This window comes from Cyrtonyx montezumae, unplaced genomic scaffold (genome assembly GCF_038088225.1).
Source record: "Cyrtonyx montezumae isolate F1298 unplaced genomic scaffold, pur_monq_1.0 scaffold_18, whole genome shotgun sequence".
Lineage (NCBI taxonomy): Eukaryota > Metazoa > Chordata > Aves > Galliformes > Odontophoridae > Cyrtonyx > Cyrtonyx montezumae.
The window spans coordinates 3,788,127-3,812,115 of record NW_027071914.1 but is presented as its reverse complement, the minus strand read 5'-3'; the positions used below and the strand labels follow the sequence as shown (position 1 = coordinate 3,812,115).

The 23,989-nt window shown below is 34.4% G+C and overlaps 2 protein-coding genes across 3 annotated transcripts in view; one reads left to right on the top strand and one right to left on the bottom strand.

The window, feature by feature from the left end:
- The window catches only part of DOCK2 (dedicator of cytokinesis 2), a 146,310-nt gene that overhangs the window by 44,332 nt on the left and 77,989 nt on the right, over positions 1 to 23,989 (top strand). Inside the window, exons 26-27 of the mRNA XM_065734474.1 lie at positions 1,922 to 2,064; positions 5,657 to 5,752. Coding sequence (XP_065590546.1) covers positions 1,922 to 2,064; positions 5,657 to 5,752 — 239 coding nt within the window. The remainder of the gene's footprint in view (positions 1 to 1,921; positions 2,065 to 5,656; positions 5,753 to 23,989) is intronic.
- INSYN2B (inhibitory synaptic factor family member 2B) lies at positions 11,118 to 17,441 on the bottom strand. 2 transcript variants are annotated; one of them, XR_010622091.1, is made up of 4 exons: positions 15,924 to 17,441; positions 14,090 to 14,164; positions 12,052 to 12,303; positions 11,118 to 11,985 (listed from the first exon to the last, which is right to left on the bottom strand). XR_010622091.1 is itself a non-coding variant. In XM_065734475.1 (3 exons), the coding sequence occupies exons 1-3, from the start codon at positions 17,321 to 17,323 to the stop codon at positions 12,117 to 12,119; spliced, it is 1,662 nt and encodes a 553-aa protein (XP_065590547.1). In that variant the 5' UTR covers positions 17,324 to 17,441; the 3' UTR covers positions 11,118 to 12,116. The 2 variants fall into 2 exon arrangements, 1 of the variants encoding a protein (XP_065590547.1); XM_065734475.1 differs by having other exon boundaries at positions 11,118 to 12,303.

Sequence of the window (23,989 nt, the reverse complement as noted above, 5' to 3'; positions counted from 1 at the left end):
TCCTGTCCAATCTGGCCTCGAACCCCTCCATGGATGGGGCAGCCACAGCCTCTCTGGGCAGCCTGTGCCAGCGCCTCTCCACCCTCTCAGTGAATATCTTCCCCCTGAAACACAAGTTTCATAAATTAAGAAGTTCCAAAACAGAAGCATTTACTTTGATTGTTTCTTTCTTTGATATCTGTAAATTTTTCTTCCATGGTTTTCCCGATTTCTACTCAGCTTTTTCTAAACAGTGAATTCTTGATGCTCAAATGAGGACATTGCTCATTTTGCTACTTAACTTGTGCATTGATATCTTAATACTATCAGCTGGAATTTATATAGCCATTCTAAAAAAATTCCACAAAAATCCCTCCTGTTACTGACACTCTTATAATGAGGATTCTGTGTTCCTGGCTTGATTTTAAATCTCACTGTATATGCTTTCACTGTGGCTCACACTGTGTTTGTTTGTCAGTGAATTAGAATACTGAATGTCTGGGAATAGGATTTTTAAATCATTCTTAGATGAATAAAAGTCACATTTTTGTTCTTGCTTATAGAAATCGTGAAGTTTTCTAGATATGTTTCATATGCAGTTTTGATATAAAATAGTAAGCAATTGATGATGTATATTTTTCCGTAATGCTTACAGCAGACAGACAGTTTTAAACAATAAGAACTCAATCAAGTTTTGTAAGGACTTGAGCTCTCTGGCAGTTTGTCTTTTTAGTTTAATACGTTGCTGGAAATTTCTTATAATCTGAAGGTGGAAACTTTCAGTCTACATTTAGCTCTGCTTTTGTCTCATGTTATTTTCATAAATTATTATGAATATTAATTATTATAAATAAATTTTTGAAGTTTTCGCTCAGCATTATTCACGCTTTGGCCTTGTAGTCTGTTTAATTGCTTAGTGTACAAATAAGTTGCTATGTAAATCACTTCAAAGTATATCAATACATTTGAAAAGAAACTTTTTTTTTTACTTTTTTTCCTAGTCAGTGCCTTCTCTGAAGTTATTTAAAATTGGTGCACCTTGTCCCCAGAGCATTTCAACAGGGCTCTGTCTCAATATATGTAAGACTGAAGTGTAATTTAGATTGTCATCTTCTTTAGATTTAATCAGGAGCAGATGTGTGCATAGTTCTTGCTCCTTGTAGGCTTGAATGGCCTTTCAGTAGAATTTTTTTCCTATCTCCATTTTTGTACTTGTTCTTAGAAGGCATGTTTCAAAATGAAGCACACAGAATGTGTGAGAAATTGTGGTGAGGAGGGGGTGGGCCTCTTCTCCCAGATAAATAATGACAGGATGAGAGGGAATGGCCACAAGCTGCACCAGGGAAGATTTAGATTAGATTTGAGGAAGACGTTTTTCTCTGAAAGAGTGGTCAGGCACTGGAATGGCCTGCCTAGGGAGGTGGGTGAGGCACCATCCCTAGTGCTGTTCAAGAAGCGTTTAGATGAGGTGCTAAGGGATTTGATTTAGTAGTTCAGTGGGTAGGGATGGTGATAGGAGAAAGGTTGGACTAGATGATCTTGTAGGTCCTTTCCAACCTAATGTACCTATGAATCTATGAATAATTCTGTTGATTATTTTGCATCTTATTTTCTAAAATAATAATTTTAGAAAAAATATTTCTTGTCCCTTTGTGTATAAATTGACTCCTTTGTCACTAGGTGTTTGGGACTACTTAATTTTATCTGAAGCAATTGATATTGATCAAGAAATTGTCTGTTTACATATGAAAAATATTGTTAACTTGGAAAATTATCACGTAAGTGTAAGAGTATCCCTGAGGCATGACTGCAAAACCAACTGTTCCACATTGCAATAGACTGTAGATGTTAAAGGGAATTGTTTCCTTGTTTGGAGGAAGATATATTTGCAAGTAGTGTTTGATTTATATTTGCTCTTAAGACGCTTTCTATTTTCTTTCAGAATGCAGGGACATTCTGCTTCCTGTCATTACCAAAGAACTGAAGGAATTATTGGAACAGAGAGATGATCAGCAGGTCCAAGAGAAGAAGTACTGTGTTGAATTACTCAATAGCATCCTGGAGGTTCTGAGCTGTCAAGACCCTGTAAGTATTGATGATGATGTAGGTGGCTCACATCTGTAGTAAGGCTGAACTGATTAAGTGGTAAATTATTGATGCAGATGAATTTAATTTAAAATTTTAATCCAAGTTAGTGTCAAATTGGACTATTTTCCTATTTTTCACAAACTTAAATTGGGGCAGTCGATGTATTAAAGATGAAATGCTGAAATCTATGCTGTGTCTTTTCTTTACCAATTTAATATTCCTTAGGTAGCCAGCAGTTGTAAATCACTGTAGTGTGATCAGAAGCAGAGGTAGCATTGATTTAATCCTAGCAGAGGTTCTGTCTAGTTTAGATTGTAAAATTCAGTGGTGTAATAACTGAAATGAATTAGAATATTCAATATTAGAATATCGAATATAAGTACTAGGAATAATTTTCAAATTTAAGGTTGTTTTCTTTTATTAAGATCTTGTAGTTTCTGAAGAGAAGTGTTTTTCAGTGCACAGATATTGTACAGCTTTTGCTTTCTGCTTTCAGCAATGTGTGTATAGAACATAACTCTTTACTGCATTTTGAGACTGTCATTTTTCACATGGGCTCCTGTAATTTGGAGCACTGTAGAAACTGTGGTTTGAGCGATTGCTTTCCTTATTTGAGAGAATATCAAGTTGACTTTTCAGTCCTTCACCATTTAATGAGTAGAAAGTTATTCAACAAAGTTTCTCAAACAGTTGAGGAATTTTTTTCTGAGAAGAGCTCATAATTGCATTAAACAAGTTGTAGTTACACCCATGAACAGGTGCTTATTTTATTCAGGGCTTTATTTTTCTGATGCATTTCTTCAAACTTTGAAGGCTCTGGATAAAGGCAAGTTGTCATTTTATTCCAGCTTTCACTACAGATCATTGAATTCTTTTTCATTGCAGCATGGTGTGTGATTTCTTAATTTTTGTGTGAGTTCGCAACTGAAGAAGTTTGTCTGCTTGCACAGGCTATCTCCCTGGTGATCTTTTAATGTATGTTATGAGGTATAGATTAATACTTGCTGCGTGCGCACCACATACATCATTTTCAAACTTGCAGTTACTGTCTATCATAAAAATTGCTCCTGGAAGTTTGGGTCCATAGTTCATGTTTGTATGAGTGAACAATATTGGCTGCATGTAAAACAGTTAGAAGAAATCACTCTTGTTACTTGGTATGCACATACGTGGCCAAGTGCAGTCTGAAGACTGTTTTGTAGCTTAGGAATTGAGATATATCCTGAGTGATGTAGAAATGGGATGGACTGTTTTAATGCATGTGCTAACATTTCTCTGAAAATTCAAAGCCTTAGCAGAAAATAACCTTTAAATACTTGAGCATGTGTTTTTTTTCCTTTCCAAGGAAAGGTATGTTATGCATTACTTGTGAACTCAGAATATAATTCATCTTTAACAATGAATTTATGGTTAATTTTGAAACCATTATGTAACAGTCGGAACTGTTATTAATAATTAAGGTACAGCATGTACTAAAATATGGAAGAAAGCGAACGTAGATTAGAAAATCCTTCATCTTTGGATTGAAGCAAAAGAAAATAAAAAAGAAAGAAAAAAAGAAAAAAGCAAATTAGTAAACAAGTGAATTCCCCATGACAAAGGGAAGTGTGAAAGTGTGCAAAGTGCTGCTACACAGTTCAGTTTGGGGCTGTTTATTCTTTTGCATATTAACAGAATACTCTAAATACATTTAGAAATACAACAAATGTTACTACTTCCTCCCAGATTTCAACTCTTCGGAACTGAATGAAAAATATCTTTAATCAGTTCTTGTCGTTGCCCTGCCAGTTTTCTAATTTCCATATGCAGTTAATAATGCATACAAAAGCTATAACTGAATCCATATCCTGCTGTGGTTTAGATAAGCTAAAGTTTTTATGTAACCACTTTAGAAGGTTCTTTGAAAAAAATAATCTAGTAATGTTAAAGTACCTTTTTTTTTCTTGATAGAAAATTTCTACTTGTAGTACAGTGTGTGGTTAAGATAGTACTATATAACATGCTGTTAGACATGGACTTGTGGTACTGTACATTGTTAATATTTCAACATGTACTGTGTTTATTGTTCAAGGAAGAAAAGCATTGTGCTTTCTGAAAAGTAAAGTAAATTACAATAGATGCTAGGAGCAAGCAATGACAAAAGGCATGGATACATTGTGAATATAGCAGGAAAATAATATCTTACAAGGTATTTGGAAATTACTAGAAATCATGTACTTTTTTTCTTGAGGCATGGAAAAGTAAACTGAACTCACTTTTATACAGGATAAACAGGTCAAGCAATTAAGAAACACTGAAATTTGATAAAACTGTTGGTACAGTTGTTGGAACTATGACATGTACACAAGCCCAAATAATTTAATGAAAGCTATTAAATTGGATTGGGAAATTAGTTCAGATGTCTCTAGAAAATTAGATTTAGAGTATTCTCAAGAATTTCATGAAAGAAAGCATCTTGGAACAAAGCTTAGCAGCTCTCTGTAGAAATGAAGAAATAATAAGAAAAGCAGATCCAGTAGGAATTGTAGAGCTGCGTAAAGGGTTGTTCATTAGAACATCCAAGCATCTTTGTGTTGTCTTGACTTCTTCAAGCAGTTATATTACTTTAATTGTAAAATTATTTAAATTTAAAGCTATATTTTACTTTTCATGAAAGGGTGACTGTGATTCAAGTGAGGCATTTTACAACTCCGTGCTTCATTAAGACTGGAAACATCAAAAGATAATACGATTAATGAAAACAAACTGCAACAGAGTTCAAATCATAGAATATTTATTGCAGCACTGTAAATAACAGCTCCAGATGACTTGCCAGTTTTGGTCTCTACATTTGATAGCTGCAGGACTAGAGTTCTAATCAAGAAGCTATTTAAGTGCTGTCACAGAGTATATTTTCTGCATGAAAAGAAAATATACTCTGCTAATTATATGCTCTGAGCTGTTGTGCTTTTAGAATATTATCTGAAGGTAAACACCACTTTTAGTTTATGAGGCTTTTTTCCCTGGCAAAATAGGTAGGCAGGAGTTCCTATCATTCGATTCAAGTTGGGTAATAGTTCACAACATGGTACTGACTTGTGGTGGGTCTCTACTGTAGTCACAGCCCAATTTACAATTTGGCAATGGAGACCAAGAGCAGGCCTCTTTTTTGTGTCCTCATGGAGCAGTGAAGTGAAATGGAGTTAACTTTTTCCATTAGTAATGATATAGTTTGTGCAAGATGAGATTATTCTAGAGGTCTAAACAATGCTGAGGGCCATTGACAGATGTGAAGAGTATCACAGTTCACCTTAGGCACATGTTGTCAGGGTACTGCTATTAAGTTATAAACAACTCATTGGGAAACACACAAGTTCCTTGATGAGAGATGGAAAGTGACTATTTTAAACAAAGAAGAGGTTTGTAATGGATAGGGCTAAAATATAAATTGTGCCAATTGAAATGAATATTCCACTGAAATTACTGGAACAAGAAGAATTAGTATTCTTTCAACAGTGTGGTTAAATTACTGTTAACATGGAAGTAATTGGTCTCATCTTTTACAGAATATATGAATTTAACATAAAACCTACTTTTTTGTTGTTTTCAGGCATCAACTTATCACCACATTCAAGAAATAATGGTGCAGTTATTGCGCACAGTGAACAAAACTGTTATTACAATGAGACGAGATGATTCCTTAATTGTGAGTAATATTTTAATGTATTTTCAATGTTTTGAAGATTATTTAATGATTATTCTCTAAAATACAAATACAGTAGTCACAGAGACCTTATTTTTGGACCTTTTGAGATGTTAAATGAAGGATCTAAAACTTGGCTGACTTTTTTATGCAACTGTTCAACATTACTGCCTTTCAAATTTTAGTTGAAAACTGATAGGTGAGCTTAGAGCTGTAAAAAACAAACAAGAAAACCAAAACCAAAAATCACTACATCTAAAGTTAATTGCTTTCTTATATAAACAATTCAACTGGGTGCTATATTTCTTTCTGTTGCCTAATGCACACAGGAAAAATGTCTGGACATGTGCTTGAATGGAGCAATTGCATGAGGTTTTTGTGGATATTCTTTGGCTTAAAAGTTATATTCAAGGACAAATTCTACAACTTATTTAGATTTAAGTACGTGCATCATAAGTAATTCCCTCCACTTAGACTACATCTGAGAATGCAAGCCAGTTCAGCAGAAACTCTGGAACTTGCCTTTCAGATTGTGCTCTTAAAGGAAGATATATCTTATTTCTAGAGAATTGCATTATTCTGTAAAATCAGCATTTACTTGATTGTTTCAGCTTGAAGAGGTGTACTGCATATCTTTGAAAGACTTCTGTATATTTCCTTGATCTGGAAAACCAAAATTGCAGTTTTTGAGCCATTCAGAGCTAAACTTTCTCCTAATAATCATCCTCTTAGTAATTGTGTGTTCTTCAGGGATATTTGCCAATGGTTGCTTGAAATACCCAAGTGTTACATCTGCAAGTTTCAGAAATCTTATTTTCTGTGCATCAGAATTCTGATCAATTCTATTTGCAGCTCTCTAATGTGTATGTGTATAACAGGAGGAGGCTCTGAATGAGAACACAATGAGCCTGCCAATTTTGTAGTGTTTGAAAATGTTTTCTGTACTTAGAAAGAAAGCATTGTGAGAGCTTTATGGATGACATAAGCAGTTCACTGAGAAGCATTTCTGGATACCACGAATAGTAAATGAAGCAAAATAAAACTGTTGCAGTCCTACAAAAAATATCATTATACTTAGTAAACACTAAGAAACAAGCTGCTTACAGTCAACTAAAACATTTTTGGTTTTTTTCCATCTTCTGTAACCTGTTCAAGCATGCAGTTGTCTGAATTGTAATAATTCGCATCAGCATCTATGTGTATGTGGTGTATGTGTATATCACATTTTATAGAGGTTTCTCAGAGCAAAAATGATGGTGTTTTAGAGCTGAAGCAATGTCCAATAATGTGATAATCTTTTTACATATATACATATATAATTTTATTTTTTTGCAAAAAAATTAATCTCTTGCATTCAGAAATAAAATGAAGCACAAGAAGCAAAAACAAGCTCATTCATGTTCTGCACACTGCCTTTAGTTCAGTCACTTACTTTGCAGGTTAGCTTTAAAGGCTCTTGATAGAGCAGAATTTCTTGAAAGCCCAAATGATCGATCTTTAAGAAATGAAGCAGATAGTCAGGATATGTGGCTTTCTGCAGAATGCTTATGTGAGCTCAAGTAGCTAGAAGTATGCTGTGCTCTGTCAGTGCAGGTGAGACACAGAACAGCTGCAGTTGGACAAAGTTTGCAGTTTTCAAGACCTGTAATTCTTTGCAAGTTTAAATGTTTGCTGTTGATAAGTGTACTAAATTTTATTTGTCTTCTGTCAGAGATGAGGAGGTTTTCATAATCTAGATTGTTAGCAGAGAGGAAGTTATGGATTTTTGACTTAGGACTTCTAGCTTTGATCTTTGCTTGCTACAGTGCCATTTGAACCTAGGGGAAGGCTCTGCCTTGAGCTCAGTGGGTAGCAGCATGCTGTGAGCTGTTCATGTAATTACTGGAGAGGGTCAGAATAAGACGGACATGATATCTTCAGGAGAAGTTGGCAGTATTGGATAAGCAGTTTGTCTTCGCAGCTAATGCAGGGAAGACACTTAAATGGCACTGAGGGCTTCGTTTTGATGTTGTGGCAGTTTCAGGCTTTAATGGTGTTTTGCTTTGTTTCCACTAGTTAAAATATGCAAAAGGAAACAAAGACTTGTTAGTGATTATCATTGAAGTGCTTTTAAGCTTGTAATAGGGAAGGACGAGATTATTTTGTGAGATTGAATCTTTATGATGTATCAGAATCTTGATGTGAATCTTGACTTCTACTTAAAGGACACAGTGGTGCAATGAAGTGCCACTTATGTAATTAAAGAAGCAAAATATGTACACACGTGGAATACGGAAGTACTTAATTCTGTATCACCTTGCTTATGAAAACAAAAACACTGGTTTTGTGTTGTTTGTAGATTCATGATAGACATTTTAAAGGTCATCTTTGTTACTTCAAACTTTATTTTGATCACATTATTAAACAAATGTCAAGAGGATTTAATTATGTTACCCAGGAAAGTTTGACAATATTAATATAAGACATTGTACAAATCAAGACTTTGCTGTAAAAAATACCAAACAGATATAAATTTATGTTTATTCCTTTTCCACCATGGACAGAAATAAAAGTAAAGTTTCTGGATGTAAACAACTGTCATTTCAAAGGAATTCCCAGCACTAAAAAAAAAAGAAAAAGAAAAAAAAGGGAATAAATGGGAAAAAAAACTGCACTTTAATAACCAGAACTACTCTTTCAAGAGATCATGACCAGAGAAACCATCTTATGGACCTGACATGTTTAGAAACTACGGTGCATTAAAATTAGACACACTAAAACCTCTTTTGTGTTTTCAGATTTAGACATTTTCTCTACCTATAAAAACTGTAAATTGGTTTCATGGATGAGACATTTATTCATTTTCCTTTTTTTCATCCTTTCCAAAGAAAATAATGTTTTGCTCCTTTTGAAATCTAAATATTGTTTATTTGCCGACACCTGAAACCTAAGAAAAACAAAATTAAAAGATGACATCCCATTAAAAGAACATAAAAATTTACAAAGCATACATTTGGTAATAGATTTCATAAGTAAGATATTCTGAATCTAAAATAGCATAATTACTGAGTACTGGGCCTTTATCATAAGAGCTACAGTATATGAAATTACAAAGAACCCTGCAGGACCTGACATACATGGCAGAAAGCAATCATTACTCCTCTCAAACATCTGAAACTTTTAAAGAAAGTTAGGTTGACTGCTTAAAACAGCGAGTTGATGTGAAGTATTTTTAGAATATATGTGCTGTACAGTATTTTATAAATTGCACATTGTAGTTGTCAGTTAAATATGTTCTCAGAGAGGTATTTTGTATGCAAGTATTATCAGTTAGCTGTTGGATTTTTTTAATTCTGATTTTAAAAATTTAATTCCTATTCTGGGTGATGGTTTCAGGCATTGCACCATAAATTCTCAAATCAGGAAAATTATCTTAGCCACTATTATTGTTTGCTCATTTATCCTTTTCCATTACTTTTCCAATCCTGACATCGTCCTGTAGCTGATGTCTTTTTACTATTACTTCTTAATTCAACCTATATCATTTTGCTCCAATGTTGTCTTTAAAGTGTTATGTGACGTGGTGGAGAAAATTCACTATAATAACCTCTTGCCATTATGTGCCTTTATTGTGAAAGTTTGTACAAATTGCTCTGTACGAAAAATTTATTTCTGGTGTACTTTATTTTTTGTTAAATTGTTGTGGGTTTTTTGTTCATAGTATAGAGCTTCTGGAAGTCAGATGATCTGGGAGTTCTGTTCATGTACATTTCTAGAACACATGTGGCTGTTGCATCTACTAGAAAACTATTTAAGTAGCTACTGCTGACTCATGTAGCACATGGTTTCTTGCCTTCATTCTTGTCTTATCTTTTTATTTATTCTTTTATCTATTATTTATTTCAATCAACTTTCTTGTCAAGTCTGGGACAACTCAACATTGTTCAGCTTTAGCTGAACTCTTAATTTCATCTGTTCTTTCCATACAAATTGATATCTTGGAGGTGAATTTGGAAGCACTGTACAGACTGTAAGTTGAAAGACATTTTAATGTCTTTAAATTGAGAGCTGAGAGTCAGCTGGCCAAAGTAGCTCAAGTGCTTCTCTACTTTCCACTGTGCATAATGTTACAAAGGGATTTCCACATGCATGCATACATAAAGCTTTGTTTATTAGCATTGAAGGAGAAACAAATAACTGAATAAGAAATACGGAAACTGAAGTCTGATTTTGTCTGGGAGATTAATGATTAAAAACTGTCTGCAGTTCTGAATTTCGTCAAGATCAAACACTAAAATATAAAAAACAGAAACCATTTGAAGTAGTTTTTTTCAGTTTTTCAGAAGTATTGATGTCTGTTCAGGTCATAAGAAAGAAATTAACACCATTCTTCTTTGGATGGACTTTCTTAAAGTAAATAGCTTATTTGTGTTCTTGTACAGTTTCACTGACTCCAGGAATTGATTGGTGAAATGTGGCAAATCAAGATGTTGTGATGTGTATAAATTCAATAATTCTCTTTATTGAAGAGGTGCATGCAAAAACAAAATCAGACATTAAAATGAGCTTTGTTGTACTTATTATTTAAGAAAGACAAAAAGATTACTTTTACATAATAGCAGGTTACTGAAAATCAGCTTCGTACAAGAAAAAATTTACTGATTTTGCTAGTATTGCTCCTACTGGTATTGCTTATTATTATTCCTTTGTCCCCCAGAGATATTCATCTTAAAATGATATTTTAATACACAAGATACCTTTTCATACTTCGGAATATCAATTACAGTAATGCAAAATAGGAATGCTGTTGGAATGCCAGCATAAGCAGTACATGTATTTGAGTGTGACACAATGACGTACTCTTATCTAATAAATTCTGGTGCCTACTATATCCAAAAGCCATTACTGACAAACTTTTCTGGCTCACTGAACGCACACTTTTTACTAGTAATATTTCATGTGCAGCTTTCTTTTCAAAAAGCCTTTCAAGTAATTATAATTTTGTTTCTGCCAATTCCATACTGATTTTACTTAACGTGATTTTTAGAACTGTTGTCCTTTAGTATCCTGATAAATTCTGCCAGTTTTTATAATCTTTGGTCTATTCTGACATCTATGCAAAATTATTTTTAAAGTGTTCTCCAATGTCTAGTTAACAGTAAGCACTGGAGAGACACAGAAGCGTACGAAAAGAATAGTTGTATTTAACTAATATTACACAGCTAATAACATAAGATTTAAAAAATGAGGATCTAGAGGTTAATCTGTTGAAAACCCTGGCATCATTTAAATTGACTAACCAGAGTTAGTGTAACTAACTCTGCAGGGCAGATATTAGTTTGTAATCCATTGTATCATATAGGCCTGTATGAAGTCATTTAGCCTCATAAGGCAAAGAAAAACCTTACAATATTTTGATATATCAATACAGGTTTTAAATGCGTAGAGGTACAGAAGGGAAGAATTAGGCAAGTGTTTTAGCAGTACAGAAGCAAAAGTGGTTATTCCTCTCTATTCAGCAAAGTAAGGGATAGCACTGGGATAGAGCAAGATGTAATGAATACAAGTCAGAACTCAACAAAATCTAATCAGGTGTTACTTTTCATTTTCGAGTTGATCAGATGTTGGAAAACATTGCCCTTGGGTGCTATGAATTCTCTGTCATTGGACATGCTTAAAACTAAAATAGATATAATTAGACCTCTTTAGGAAAGGAATTAAGTCCAGAATTACTGTTATATTCTTTTTTATTCTACTTCTAAGATACTTAACAGAAGTCTATTACATGACAAACTTAGAAAGAATTCCTTTCTAAAATGAACTGATGTAAGAACAGAATAAATCTTGAACCTGAAATTCTTCATCATGGTCAAATCTTAGATGACAAAAACAAATATATTTCACTGGAGATGTGAAATAATTATAATTATCTCCTCTGGGGAGATTCCCTTGAACATATTATTGATTATGCAGTCTGTTTAAAGATCACTGAAGATATTCATCTTTAGTCTCTTGCTTAGGAATACAAAATGAAGTCTGTAGGTTTAACTACCATTGTCTTTTTAAAGTAAAGACATTTTAAACCTCCTTTTAATTTTTTTTTATTTTTTTAATTTGAACAAAAATATCTTTACAAAGAATATGAGTATCATAGTGTAATTGGAAAAACAAGAAGAAAACTTAAGATTTTTCAAAACCAGTCTCTTCATGTGTCTTTATTCAGTGATATTATCTAAATTAATTCTTCTCTTTTGACACTCAATTAAATATTCTTTAGTTTTGTGTTTTCATAACAGTGTATTTTCAGGTATGTGCTTCCAAACCTCTTTCTTTTCTAGTGTCTTTTGAAATATAAAACTTGTGTTTTAGTTTAAGATCTGTAAGGAAGTCAAATCCACCAGAAGCATTTTTTTTTCACCTTTTTTGTTTTCTTTCTTAACTCCTTTTTCTCGGGAAGTGGATGATCAAATGATGGATTTTGAGGTGAAGCTGAAGCTGGATTTTGCTCTGCATGATCCAGCCTTTTCAAAATCTGTTGAAATCTTCCTTCTTGTTGTCTGAAGTCATATTCTACACTAGAAAAAATGAAGAGATGTAAGCTAATAAGTGATTAATTCCCTTTTAATTCATTAGAACAGATTCTTATTTCATTAGAACTTGTTTACTTTGAGGGTGACAGAGAAATGGAACAAGTTACCCAGAGAAGTTGTGGTTTCCTTCTCTGAAGATACTCAAAACACTCCTGGACACTTTCCTCTGCAACCTGCTGTAGGGAACCTGTGTTAGCAGGGGGGTTGGACTAGATGATCACCAGAAGTCCCTTCCAATCTGTGATTCTGTTATTCCCTAATAATATGACTTTTGATATAAGAGCCTAGTTAAAATGCAATATATTTTGCTGCCTTGAATATAAGATTATCTATTAACATTTTCTGAAGAAATTGTCTTCCTTACATGAGATAATAAGTCAAGTATTGCCAGAAAATATGGGAGAAAAATCGTGGGAGAAAAAAATTAAAATTTACTTGGATGGTCTTTCAGTGCATTTTATTAAATGGTCAGATTTTGATTCAGTTATCAAACTCAGTTGTGTATCTGTCATGAATTCAAAACATTTCCATGTTAAATGAGAAAAGTTCATCTCCTCTGAGAACCTAAATATGTATGAAATTAAATGAATAAGTCTTCAATATAAGTGGTATGAATTAGCAAGGAAACAGGAAGTAGAACTCTACTCACAATGTCTGTATTGAAGCCCAGAATTATTATTGATGTAAAATGAGAGTCAAGATTAGAAGAGAAATTATATGCACAGAAAGAAAAGTAAAGCTCGAAAGAATCAGTGTGGAAAAAGAGGAGTTTGATGCAACCAGTACAATTCAACAAATGCAAACACAAACAAAAAGAGGCAGTGCTCTTTGGTTTTCCTTGATTATCTCCACATTTTCTAGGAAGGGGAATGGGATTTGTATCAGCTCTATCTGCAGTATGGATTTTAGCTGGAGGAGCAGAAGGTGAGAAGGAACTCTCCTTTTGTTTTATTTTCCATAATAGAAACATTTTTATTTGAAAAAAAATAGTTGAAGAGAAAAGTTGGGATGTTGCATTAAGGCCTTGATCCTAATTTGGGTATCTGGTTCCAAAAATCTGTAATATGTTTAAACATGCATGTTTTTAAAACACACTAACTGTAGGTGTGTGTACATAGAAATGTAGGAATAGTGCTGAACAATATGTTAAATGTAACTAGAAACTTTTCTTTCTTATGACTAATATCCCCCTTTTTTTTAATTAAATGAAACAAAGTAACTCAATTCTCAAACGAAGCAATAGGATTATTCCAATTTTGCAGAACTGGGAAGGGATCTCTGGATGGGAAATAATATATAATAAGTGAAAGGAGTAGAAGAATGTGTTGTCAACGACAAATTTGATGCATCTCATCTAGACATTTCTATAAGAATGGAAATAATTACATTTCCTTGCTGTTTTCTTTTTTGTCTTTAAAACTAGTAATTCTTCAAAGCAGGATATGTTCTTGCTTGTATTCTACTGACTGTTGTTGTATAAGCCTCCAGGCAATCTTAGTATTAAGAAGTACCTACTAAACTAAAAGACACATTGATATTTAACTGTTTCTTCTGTTCTTTACTTCATGTATTAGCTCTTGTTAATCAAGATTCTTTCTGTATTGGAACTGTGTAAACTGAAAAAGCATCATAAGCAGTATGGTTTATTCTGAAGGCATCCTGTGGTAAAAGGGTCATTTCTGCACTAATAATTACAGACCTTTTATAGCTGTGAGCAGAACATTGTATTGTACATTCGTGAGGGATGTATAGTCGATAGAAAATTGTGTACCTGTAAATGATACATGCGGTGTTCTGACACGTGCTGCAGTTGTTGAGGTCTTGACCAGTGTGGTAGAAGTTGCGCCTGTAATAAACAGTTGTTCACGTAATGTGTATTTGTAAGTACGTTGACATACTTCTACGATAAAGGATTTTCAGACAGCAGGAAATCTTCAAGATAATAGGAAAACAGCTTTTTTTTTTCCTTGTAAGAAAATTTGGACATACATGATTGTCACCACAGTAGTCATATCCTGCTAAGTTTTCAAACAGCCACACAAACCTGTTCTACCCACGTGCAAAGACTTGGATTTGATTCAAGCAGGCAAGCAACTGTCGTATTCTGGACTATTCTGTGCAACTGAACTTACACAAAATTCTTGAGGCAGCCTTTGTGACATGTTGCAGACAAAAATAAGGTTATCAGGAGTATTCCTTAATTGTAGTCAGGAGATATCATCAATACACAGGACACAATGCTAACGTGAGGGATCCAGTTTTATGCAAAAGCTAATTGTGCACAAATAATTTACCTTAGATGCCAAAGTGCTGCTGTTTTATGCAATGTATGGACTGCTGTGGGAAAAGTTAACTCCATCCCATCCAGTATATACTATGCTAGTTGCATTGTGACTAAAATATGCCTGATAACCTTGACTTCACACTGTTTTATTTAAAAAGCAAACAAAATTCCTGTTTGCTTCTTTCACTGAAAGATTTATTGGCTCTTTTTTTCCCCCAAAGATTAAAATTATTTGATGGAAATAATATGTTATCATAAAAGACAACTTCAAAACGTATCTAGGATACATTTACTTTAAGATGAAACTGTAGTTAATGGTTTGTAAAGCATTACTAGATATTTTGTAAATCTAACTTGACCACAGAAATATTTAAAATTGTACTTTGTCATATGAATGCATCCGCTTCCTCAGTCTTCTGACATGAATTATGTGGGCAGTATGGTTATTATTTATAATACATGAATATGTTACATATATAATCATTGTGGCTTTGGCTAATAGATATGAGACTATTCACTAAAACTAAATACAGATCACACATTCTTACTGATAGTGGAGAAAACATTCATTTCAAAATATGAGACTCCTAAGAGATTTTTTGCCAACAGTCTTCATATGCTCTATATTCACAGCTTTAATGCCTTTTAAGCCCTGACCTCCACTTCCTGCAAAGATTTATTGATACAATGAAGATTACATTAATTAAATTATTGAAAAACAAATAGTGACCTTGTGCCTTTTTCTACTCTAAAGGCACTCCCCTTTCAAGCAGGTGCTATAATGAAATGTAACCAATAACATAGCCCCAGTAATGGAAGTCTGCAGATGTTGTGCACTGGCCACTAATTTTTCTGCTTGCTTGCAAAAGCAGAACTGTTTCAGCAATCTGTTTTGGCACTAAATACATATCTGACCTTGACAGAGAAAACTGGCTGGCCATAGATTTGTTATATTACATTAATACATTGAGCTGTTGGGTTTTGTTTTTCTACTGCAGAGAGACTTTAGCTAGAATGGAGACTGTCGGCTCTCTGTGTGTTGGCATTGTATCTGATAACATTAATCTAAATAACAAAGAGAGTTAATAAACTGTGTCTCTCACCCAGTTTACTAAAGATAGTGTTAATTAAAGCCAAGCTATGAAGAGACTTGCTTTTCTGTAAAGGCTCAAACTTCTCCAGGTCAATGAGATTGAATAAGATTATTTTTGCAAGCTCATCCTTGAGTATCTCACAGAAAAAAAATAGTAGCAAAGGTCAAAAGAGTGATAACATCTGATTCAGATGTTTGATGAATTAGCAATATTAAAATTCACCGTACCCTTCACTGAGGGCTCTGGATTTTTCAAGGTCTTGAATTACATTTAATAGGACTTTAATCTTTTCCTGGTTTGACAGCAAGGATTCCTCTACAGAATGGAGCTTGCCTTGTAGAGTACATAGTTCACCATGTGTCAAATGAATTTGATTTATTTCACTAATCTCTTTGTTGATGTGTGGTTTTATTTCATTCCTTGTCAGATAAGACTTTGTGGAAAATCCTTCTAAACAGCTGTTGCATTGGGAAACATCAGACAGAGTAGAATTTTTCTCAGTTTCAGTACTAACTGAAGAAACAGATTTTGATGCGTTACTGCTGGTCAATGACATTAGTCTGTGATCACCATTTGTTACTGTCACACAGCTGGAATCTGTTTTATTCCCTATTGTCTGTAGATAGTTTCTGAGGAAACCAGGAGATGAACTTTGATTTGATGGAGGTGACAATGCAGTACTTTCCTTACTGCTTGTATCTTTGCTGACTACAAGCAACTCAGAATCACTTTGAGCTGTTCCACAAGAGTCATAATGAGGATTACAATCACTGCCGTTAGTGGAATCACTTAAGTGAGGGTATATATTTTCAGTATTAGATGACAGCTTGCTGGTTTCATTGTTTTCATTACTATTTATGATACTAGAAGAATTAGATGAATGCAGTAAATTACTTAAATTCATGGTTGTGTCTGGTGCATCCGTGGAAGTATCACTGTTTTGTGGAAAATTCACATGAATGTATTCAGGCATCTGTGTAGAAGCAGTTGTCTTTTCTGTTACTGAGGAATCACCAGTTTGGATATGTCCATTTCTTTGTGATTCTGGCAGCCTTTGAATTGACTGACCATCCACCTTACTATTTCTGAATCCATCTTCCAAATGACTAGTTATTCTTAAATAACAGAAGTCTGAAGACATAATGTCTTGTTCAGAAAGATTGTCTTTTACTGGAATGCAATCCGTAGGCTCAATTGGCATTTCTGTTAGTGATTTGCTTACCAACAGCTTTTTTCTTCTAAAAATAGGGAAGTGTTTCCTGAGGCTAGGAGATGTTTGTATGGCAATATTCTGAAGCCCCTTCTGAGCCTTTGGAAAAGATGGAGATTGTAACAAAAAATTGTGATGTTGAGATATTTCTGTATTTTCAATCATTAATGCAATATCTTGGGCAGGATTCTTATCCAGTTCAGTGACATCCACTGTCTTTGTGTTGATACCATCATCCTTGAAACGAACTTGCTGAGATTTGCTTCTGCGGTGATGTGGCTGTCTCATAAAATCAAACGAATCCAGACTGTTTCTCTTCAGTAGCACCGGGCGCATTTTCATGTTTTGCTGGGCCATTGAATCACAATTTAAAGTCTGCAAGTAATGTGTTTCTTTGCGACCCATTACATTTGTCATTTGAACTCTGTCGTATGATTGTGTACCTTAGTTGCAAACGAACACCTTGCTAATGAACGTGATTAGCATTTCATTCTTCTTGTTGTTATAAGGTATACTTCTAGCTGACTTTTTATTTTTGGATACACTTTTTCAAATTTAATTGCTGATTAAACCAAACACTAAGGTAAATACATGAAATATGAAATGCAAAGAATGATTTATTGTAGCTGGAAAATGCAGAAACTCTTGTGTTCTGAAGCAAACATGATTCTTCATTTTACAAAACTGCAGTAGTCAGCTGTGCTTATAGTTAACTAATTTAAAGGTCACACTGTGTTTTATGGCTTTCCCAATGGCTCTTGTTTGTCAGTCACCTCTCCATTATTGTTCCATCTTTTTTTTATGACTGATCAGTCACACGTCTCACATGCATATTATCTAAACAGGCATTGTAACTTCTGGGGGCACTTTCATTTCTGATGCATAGTTTCACTGATGAAATAATATTAATTAATAACAAACTGAATTGCCTTCTTAAGAAAGTTTTGTTCTTCAGCCATGTTTTTACTGTTGAAAATTTAACTAACGTTTCAAAATAATGTAACCACTTGTGACCAGATGAAATGATATCATCGAGCAGGGTTCACTAAGAGGCATTATTATGTGTAGTTGTTACTTCAGCTCATGCAAATAGGAGGCCAACTGTATCCGAGGTACTGTGTCATTTGGGAAAGTCCTGTAAGTACTTTGGCATCAGAAGAGTGGTTCAGTCTGAATAACCAGCAAATGCAGAGTAACATGAAATATTTCCTGAAAGGAAAAAGACAACAGTTGTAGATGAACAAATTACCAAATATGATGTTGTTCTACTGTCTCTAAGAACTCAATCTCCTGTTGTTTTGTAACTGACAGTGAGATTTATAACAGAAACTGTGTTGTTTTTTTTTTTAATTTGAAGCACCTCGTATGAAATGTCATAAAACAACCAAAAACGGATATAAATCACTGATGTTTTTTTTTAGTTAGTCAGTCATGCTGTAATACACTGATGATGCTCCAGTGGCTGAAGGGATGCAGAGTATTGTTGCCTCCTTCCAAGAATGTGAGCCCACGAGTTAAGTGGAGCTGGCTGATGTGTGGTGCATTATGGTATGAGAAATGCACGTAAAATGACATTGCTAATGAACATGTGATGTACTACTGCTGAAGTAAGAGAACATAAAGGCACCTACAGTAAAAGCTGTCTTGTACTTTGCATCCCACGTGCAGACAACTCCACATACTACTGTCTATAGAAATCTATGCAAAATATAGGATATACACTAAAGGATTCCTAATAATCCAATGAGATGTACTTTCATGATTATAGAGATACTTAATATTGTGTCTAAATTCCCAGCATGAAATTATATTTGTGTTCAACTGGTGATTTAATTACCCATACTTTTATTGTCCTAGCGTAATATTTCTTTGAAGCATTGCACAAACTTTAGTATCTTTAATTTAGGGGACAATGAGTTGCATGCATTGGGAAAGATATTTTATTGCAGTGTATAACAAATTTATGTAGCCCCATGTAACTTCAAGCAATATAATTTAAGCAAATGAATAATACAATAGTATTATATTATGAAGCTTTAGAAGAAAGTGAAAATATCAGATTATTTCAGTGCAGAGACAAATGTCACAAGAGATATCAGTAAACAAATATGTATATTAATACAAGTTATACTTTCATGACATACCAACATCAAGTACCTTAAATCGCTGTACTGCTTGTTCACTGCAAACAAGTTAACAAGTAAAAACATCAAGCTGCCATTGCAAACAAAGTTCTAGTGCCAAGTTATGAATGCTCATATTGTTCACTAATTACTGGAGCCTTTTTACAGTTTGGTTTGAGAATCTATCGAAATATTGCAGTAATATTCTCTACATCCCACCACAGCTGCTGGGCAGATAGACTACCTGAATGTGACACTTCCCAATTAAATTAATGGCTGCTAGTTTTTCATGACTGACCTTGCATCTAGCTCTCCTATTCCTTCCCTTCCTTAGCCAGCTGCTCATCATTTCTTAGGAAATGACTTGTGAATTGTTTGGTGTTTTTTTTTATTCATAAAATAACAGTGGATTTCTTCCAGTCTCTTCATTCTCTGGTTGTAGTTTGAGGAAAAAGTTAAATATTTGATCTGATTTTCAAGTTCTTCCATTTACAGTTTGACACTTCAATTTTCCATTAGTCTGCTTTATAAAAGATTTTTTTTTCTTTTAATGATAGTGTGACAGCAGTATTCTGCCTTAGATTTTTATTTTTTAGCAGAAAATATAACAGTTTGCTTCATTGCTTTGTTACCTTAGAACTTAGAGTTTGATGAAAAATACTGTATGCAAGTATAATTAAAATTTTAAATGTAAAAGTAATCTAAAAGACTGCTCAGATTGTAATGCCTCCTATTTTATTATGTTACTTGTACAGCAGTAGAAGTTGTATTCTCCTGCCACTATTCCATTACACTGTGTGTCAGAAAGCAGCAAAGGAGCAGTCTGACACAACGGCTCTGACATGGACGAGCATATGAAGCACGGGGATGGAACTAAATTCATCCATGAGGAAAAAACAGTGACAGTGGCAGTGGGTCACCTCCACTGGTGCAGATTTCTATAGGTGCAGCATGCAGGCTCTTGTTCATCACTGGCAAAAATGCATTGCTAATAGTGGTGTCTGTGCTGAAAAAGAATGTTCTCTAGCTGTGAATTTTCTCTACTAATTAATGCCATTGTGTTCTTTGTTTTATTTTCCATGGTAATAAATAGCAGGAATTACTTTCGGAGCAACCTGCAAAAATCAGTGGTTATTTAATTTTCTAAGATCTTAATGCTGCTGTTCCATGTTTTCTTTTTTTAGTATTCTCTCAAAGGTAACATCTAGAGCAACAGTTGTAGTAAGTCATTCTAGGATGAATTTTAATGAACAGATTTAATTTTTATTACATAAGAAACCCCGGTGGAGTTTATGGTCCTATTATTTTTTAGCATTTTTATGTTCAGTGAGGGCAGGGATGAATTCATCACAGCCCAGTGGGCTGCAGAATTATTTTTAATAGTTTCATCTCTAATTTAATGCCATTTTCATGTTTATAACAGGCTATTTTATAGGAGCATCAGGTTACCAGGAGATTTTGCAAGGCTAAAAAAGAATAATAAAAGCCATTATGTAAACATCTTGTAGCATTCTCTGTAAATTATGCAAGAAAGAAAACCAACAAGCACCTGTCCAATAATCTGAAAATAAACGCTGACCTCAGATACCTGAGCGTACGTGTTTTCCTGGTTATGGATGCTGCAACATTCTGTAGCCACAAAGAATTATTTCATGTATCACAAACCCTGGCTCAAGCATCCAGGTGTACTAATAGTTTTGCTATTTTTTGCATGTTCTCAGTGCCCCTTTTAGCACCACGGGCATTCCGGCAGGATGAGCAATGTGGTTTATTTTCTTCTTGATGTGTTAATTTTCATCCTCTACCTTTCTGAATCTCACCATCTTTTAGAAGGAAATTTTCATAGGATTTTAGGAGATACTGTTTTCATGAAGCATTTATGTGCTAAGATGTGAAAAAGTGGTTGTGTACACGCAGCTGGAGGTGTGACCTGCACATGGCTTGGTGAAAGCACCTGCTGGCTCAGTTAAGTACCTCGCTGTCAGGTTTCTACTTAGACTTGTTTGTGGTTTAGAAAGAACTTTCCTTGCAGTTGTTCCATGTAGAACTTGACCAGCCCAGCCCTAGCGTGTCAATGCTCTAACAACGCCTCGTGTAAAATGTACCCACTTGAATACAAAACTTTCTGAAAGTGTGTGAAGTCACAAAGATGGTGTTTTATATAGAATGCTTCATAGAATGTCTAAGAGACTGATTAGTATTTGTTTGACCCTGTTATACTCAGATGCTGGTGAAAACCTGCAGCTGCAAGTATGTGACAGTACTGATCTTCATTAGTAGTGCAGTGCTTTTCTTGGAGGATAAATATGTGAGAAAGGAATATTTGTTTTCTGTGTGGAATCATATGTTTCACAGGATGGTTAAAATCAAATAGTGGATTGTGGTGTTTTAGGCAAGGAACTGTACCCTGATTATTTGCACACAGTGCAAGTAGCTAGGGTACAATCAGTACAAGGGGATGCACACTGGTTGGGACTTCTAACTAGTTAAACATCTAACTTCTAAACTTCTAACTAATTAAACATATTAGTAGTTGAAACTAATGAGATTATTTCTTTTCCTAAGTGTCTTCTCATGGCTTTGGGTCAGCTTGAATACTGATCCAAGCTGATACATATCTCTTCAGGTATTTACTGTCAGCTGCCTAGCTACATACAGTGCTGTTCCAGTTACAATTCTATTGGAACGTTTACTCCAGAATTTGCTGGGAAGGTACTATTAGACAATTTCTGTTATACCTGGGAACATTTTCTAATAGTTTTTTAAAAAGCAATAAACTACAGATAAAGGCTTTGCTGTTACATCATATGAGTTATATTCCTTAAGATGCAGTTATTAGTTGAATTATATTTAGTAGTAAAGTTAATGGTCATAGTTACGTCTAATCCTAACACAAGCTGCATTAATTTCTTATCGTTCTACTGTGAATTTCTCAGCTGAGCCATACTTCCCAGATAGAAACATCTTTGGTTTGTTAACTTTTTGTTTCATCTTTTTTGTTTGATCTTCTGATAAGACTTGAGGGTGCTTCCAGGTTGTTCAAGGATCTATTTGCTTTCTGTTGTTTAAGCAAAATGCTTGACATGATCCTTTAATAGAGCAATTTGTTTGTGAAATTATCAAGGGGCAAAGAAAAAAGGCTTATACTGATTGGAATTTATTTCTCTTTGGTCAGAAGGAGAGAGGGAATGGTGGAAAAAGCCCTGTTGCCAAGAGGTGTCTCTAACATCAGTACAAACTGTAGGAGTTTCATAGAGCTTTTTTAAAACTATAAAGGAAGTATGAATGGGAATTTCAGTGAATGCTGAAGAACGTTTTTTGCCTCCTTTTGTGTCGTTGTGCTTGAAAGCTTCACTTTTGGAAATCACGTGTCAAAAGTCAGAACATCAGCAGTTTCAGAAAAGCCTCTGAACCCTGCAAATTACAGCCAAAGGCAACTTCATCTTCCTTGATGTGATAGTGCTTTTATGTTTCTGTAGTGATTTTATTTACAATACATCAATTCATTCAGTATTTTAAAAGGTAGCCATATTTATTCTGTTAGAGCTTCAGACTTAATTCCAAACAGGCAGAATTCTGAAATGACGACTTTTTAATGTTCAGGACATTTGTAGTCTTATTTTGACCACTTAGATAGACACACTGTAGTTACTTTCCCTGCCTTTCAAGCCTACAAAATAAGCAGTACCTAGTCACCACTGATGTTAACATGAAGTATCCCTGTCTCATTATTTTCGAGTCACCATTTTTCCTTCAAATTGCAAATGTCCAAAAGCTGCTGAGGATATTAGAGTCTCAAGTGAGATTTAATTTCCTTCTTTTAGGATGTTAATATTCAAAGACAGCATGTGGAAAACAAATATTAGTTGCTTGCAAAAATTATACAGGTCCAGGACAGTCTGTCATGCAGTGAGTAACTCTGTATGCAAATGTTTATGGTTTCACGACATTTGCTTGCAGTATCATACTGGTATTGAAACAAAAGTATTATCTTGAAGTAATTGAAATTCTCTCTTGAAAAAAACCTATAAGAATAGAAGTTTTAGCAAATATTTTGTATAGCTTCTTGCATAAGAGCATGGATAAGATATACAGGAAGTATAGAATAATTGTATGCAGGCTTGTGAGGGAAATATTTTCAACAGAAAATGTATGAAAGGGGCAGAGCCTACACATTAAAAACAATTCCCCTACAGTACAAAATTGTGTTCTGTAATGATACACAGGAAAAAGCTGACAGAAAGAAGGAAACATGAAGCTGCTGAGAGGGACTTTCTAAATGACCTCTAGACGTACAGGGATGTTCATCAGTCACAGCAAGAGGTCTTATTTCTTTGAGTCCTGCAGAATAAAGCAAAATGCTGTTTACAAAGGTGAATACATTTGTTATTGTGAGAGATGAAATCATTTGTGTAGCGTAGGTTTGTGTCTGGAGATTTCTCGAGTGTATAGATTGTCTTGGGTAGTATTCTTTTAGTACTTTATCACTGACGAGTACATAGAATATCTAGTGCTATGAGCAATGTCACAGACCTCTGTCTGTTTGTTTTCCTGTATGTGCTCAGATGTTCCCTTCTGCAGTGCTTTTGGTAATGCTGAACAAACTTTACCTCAGCATCACAGAACACAAGTTTGTTTATTTATTTACTGAAATCCTGATAGTAGGTTTTAGATGAGACCAGATGCATATAGAGAAGAATCTACTATGGATCAGTAATATATGATTCAATTCTCTGGCTTCAAATAGTGGAGATTTTAGCAGTGGAAGAGATTATAGGATTTTGTTCCTGAGTAATAAAACAGCAAGATTTGAGGATTACTTTAGGTTGGTGAGACAGTGTAGGGAAGATGCTATGGTATTTACTGTTGCAAAAATAAAAAGGTCTTGGCTGAGCAAGTTTTAGGAACGCAAATTGAGTGTGGCATGGCCATACTTTGCTTGAGATGATATGATGCCATT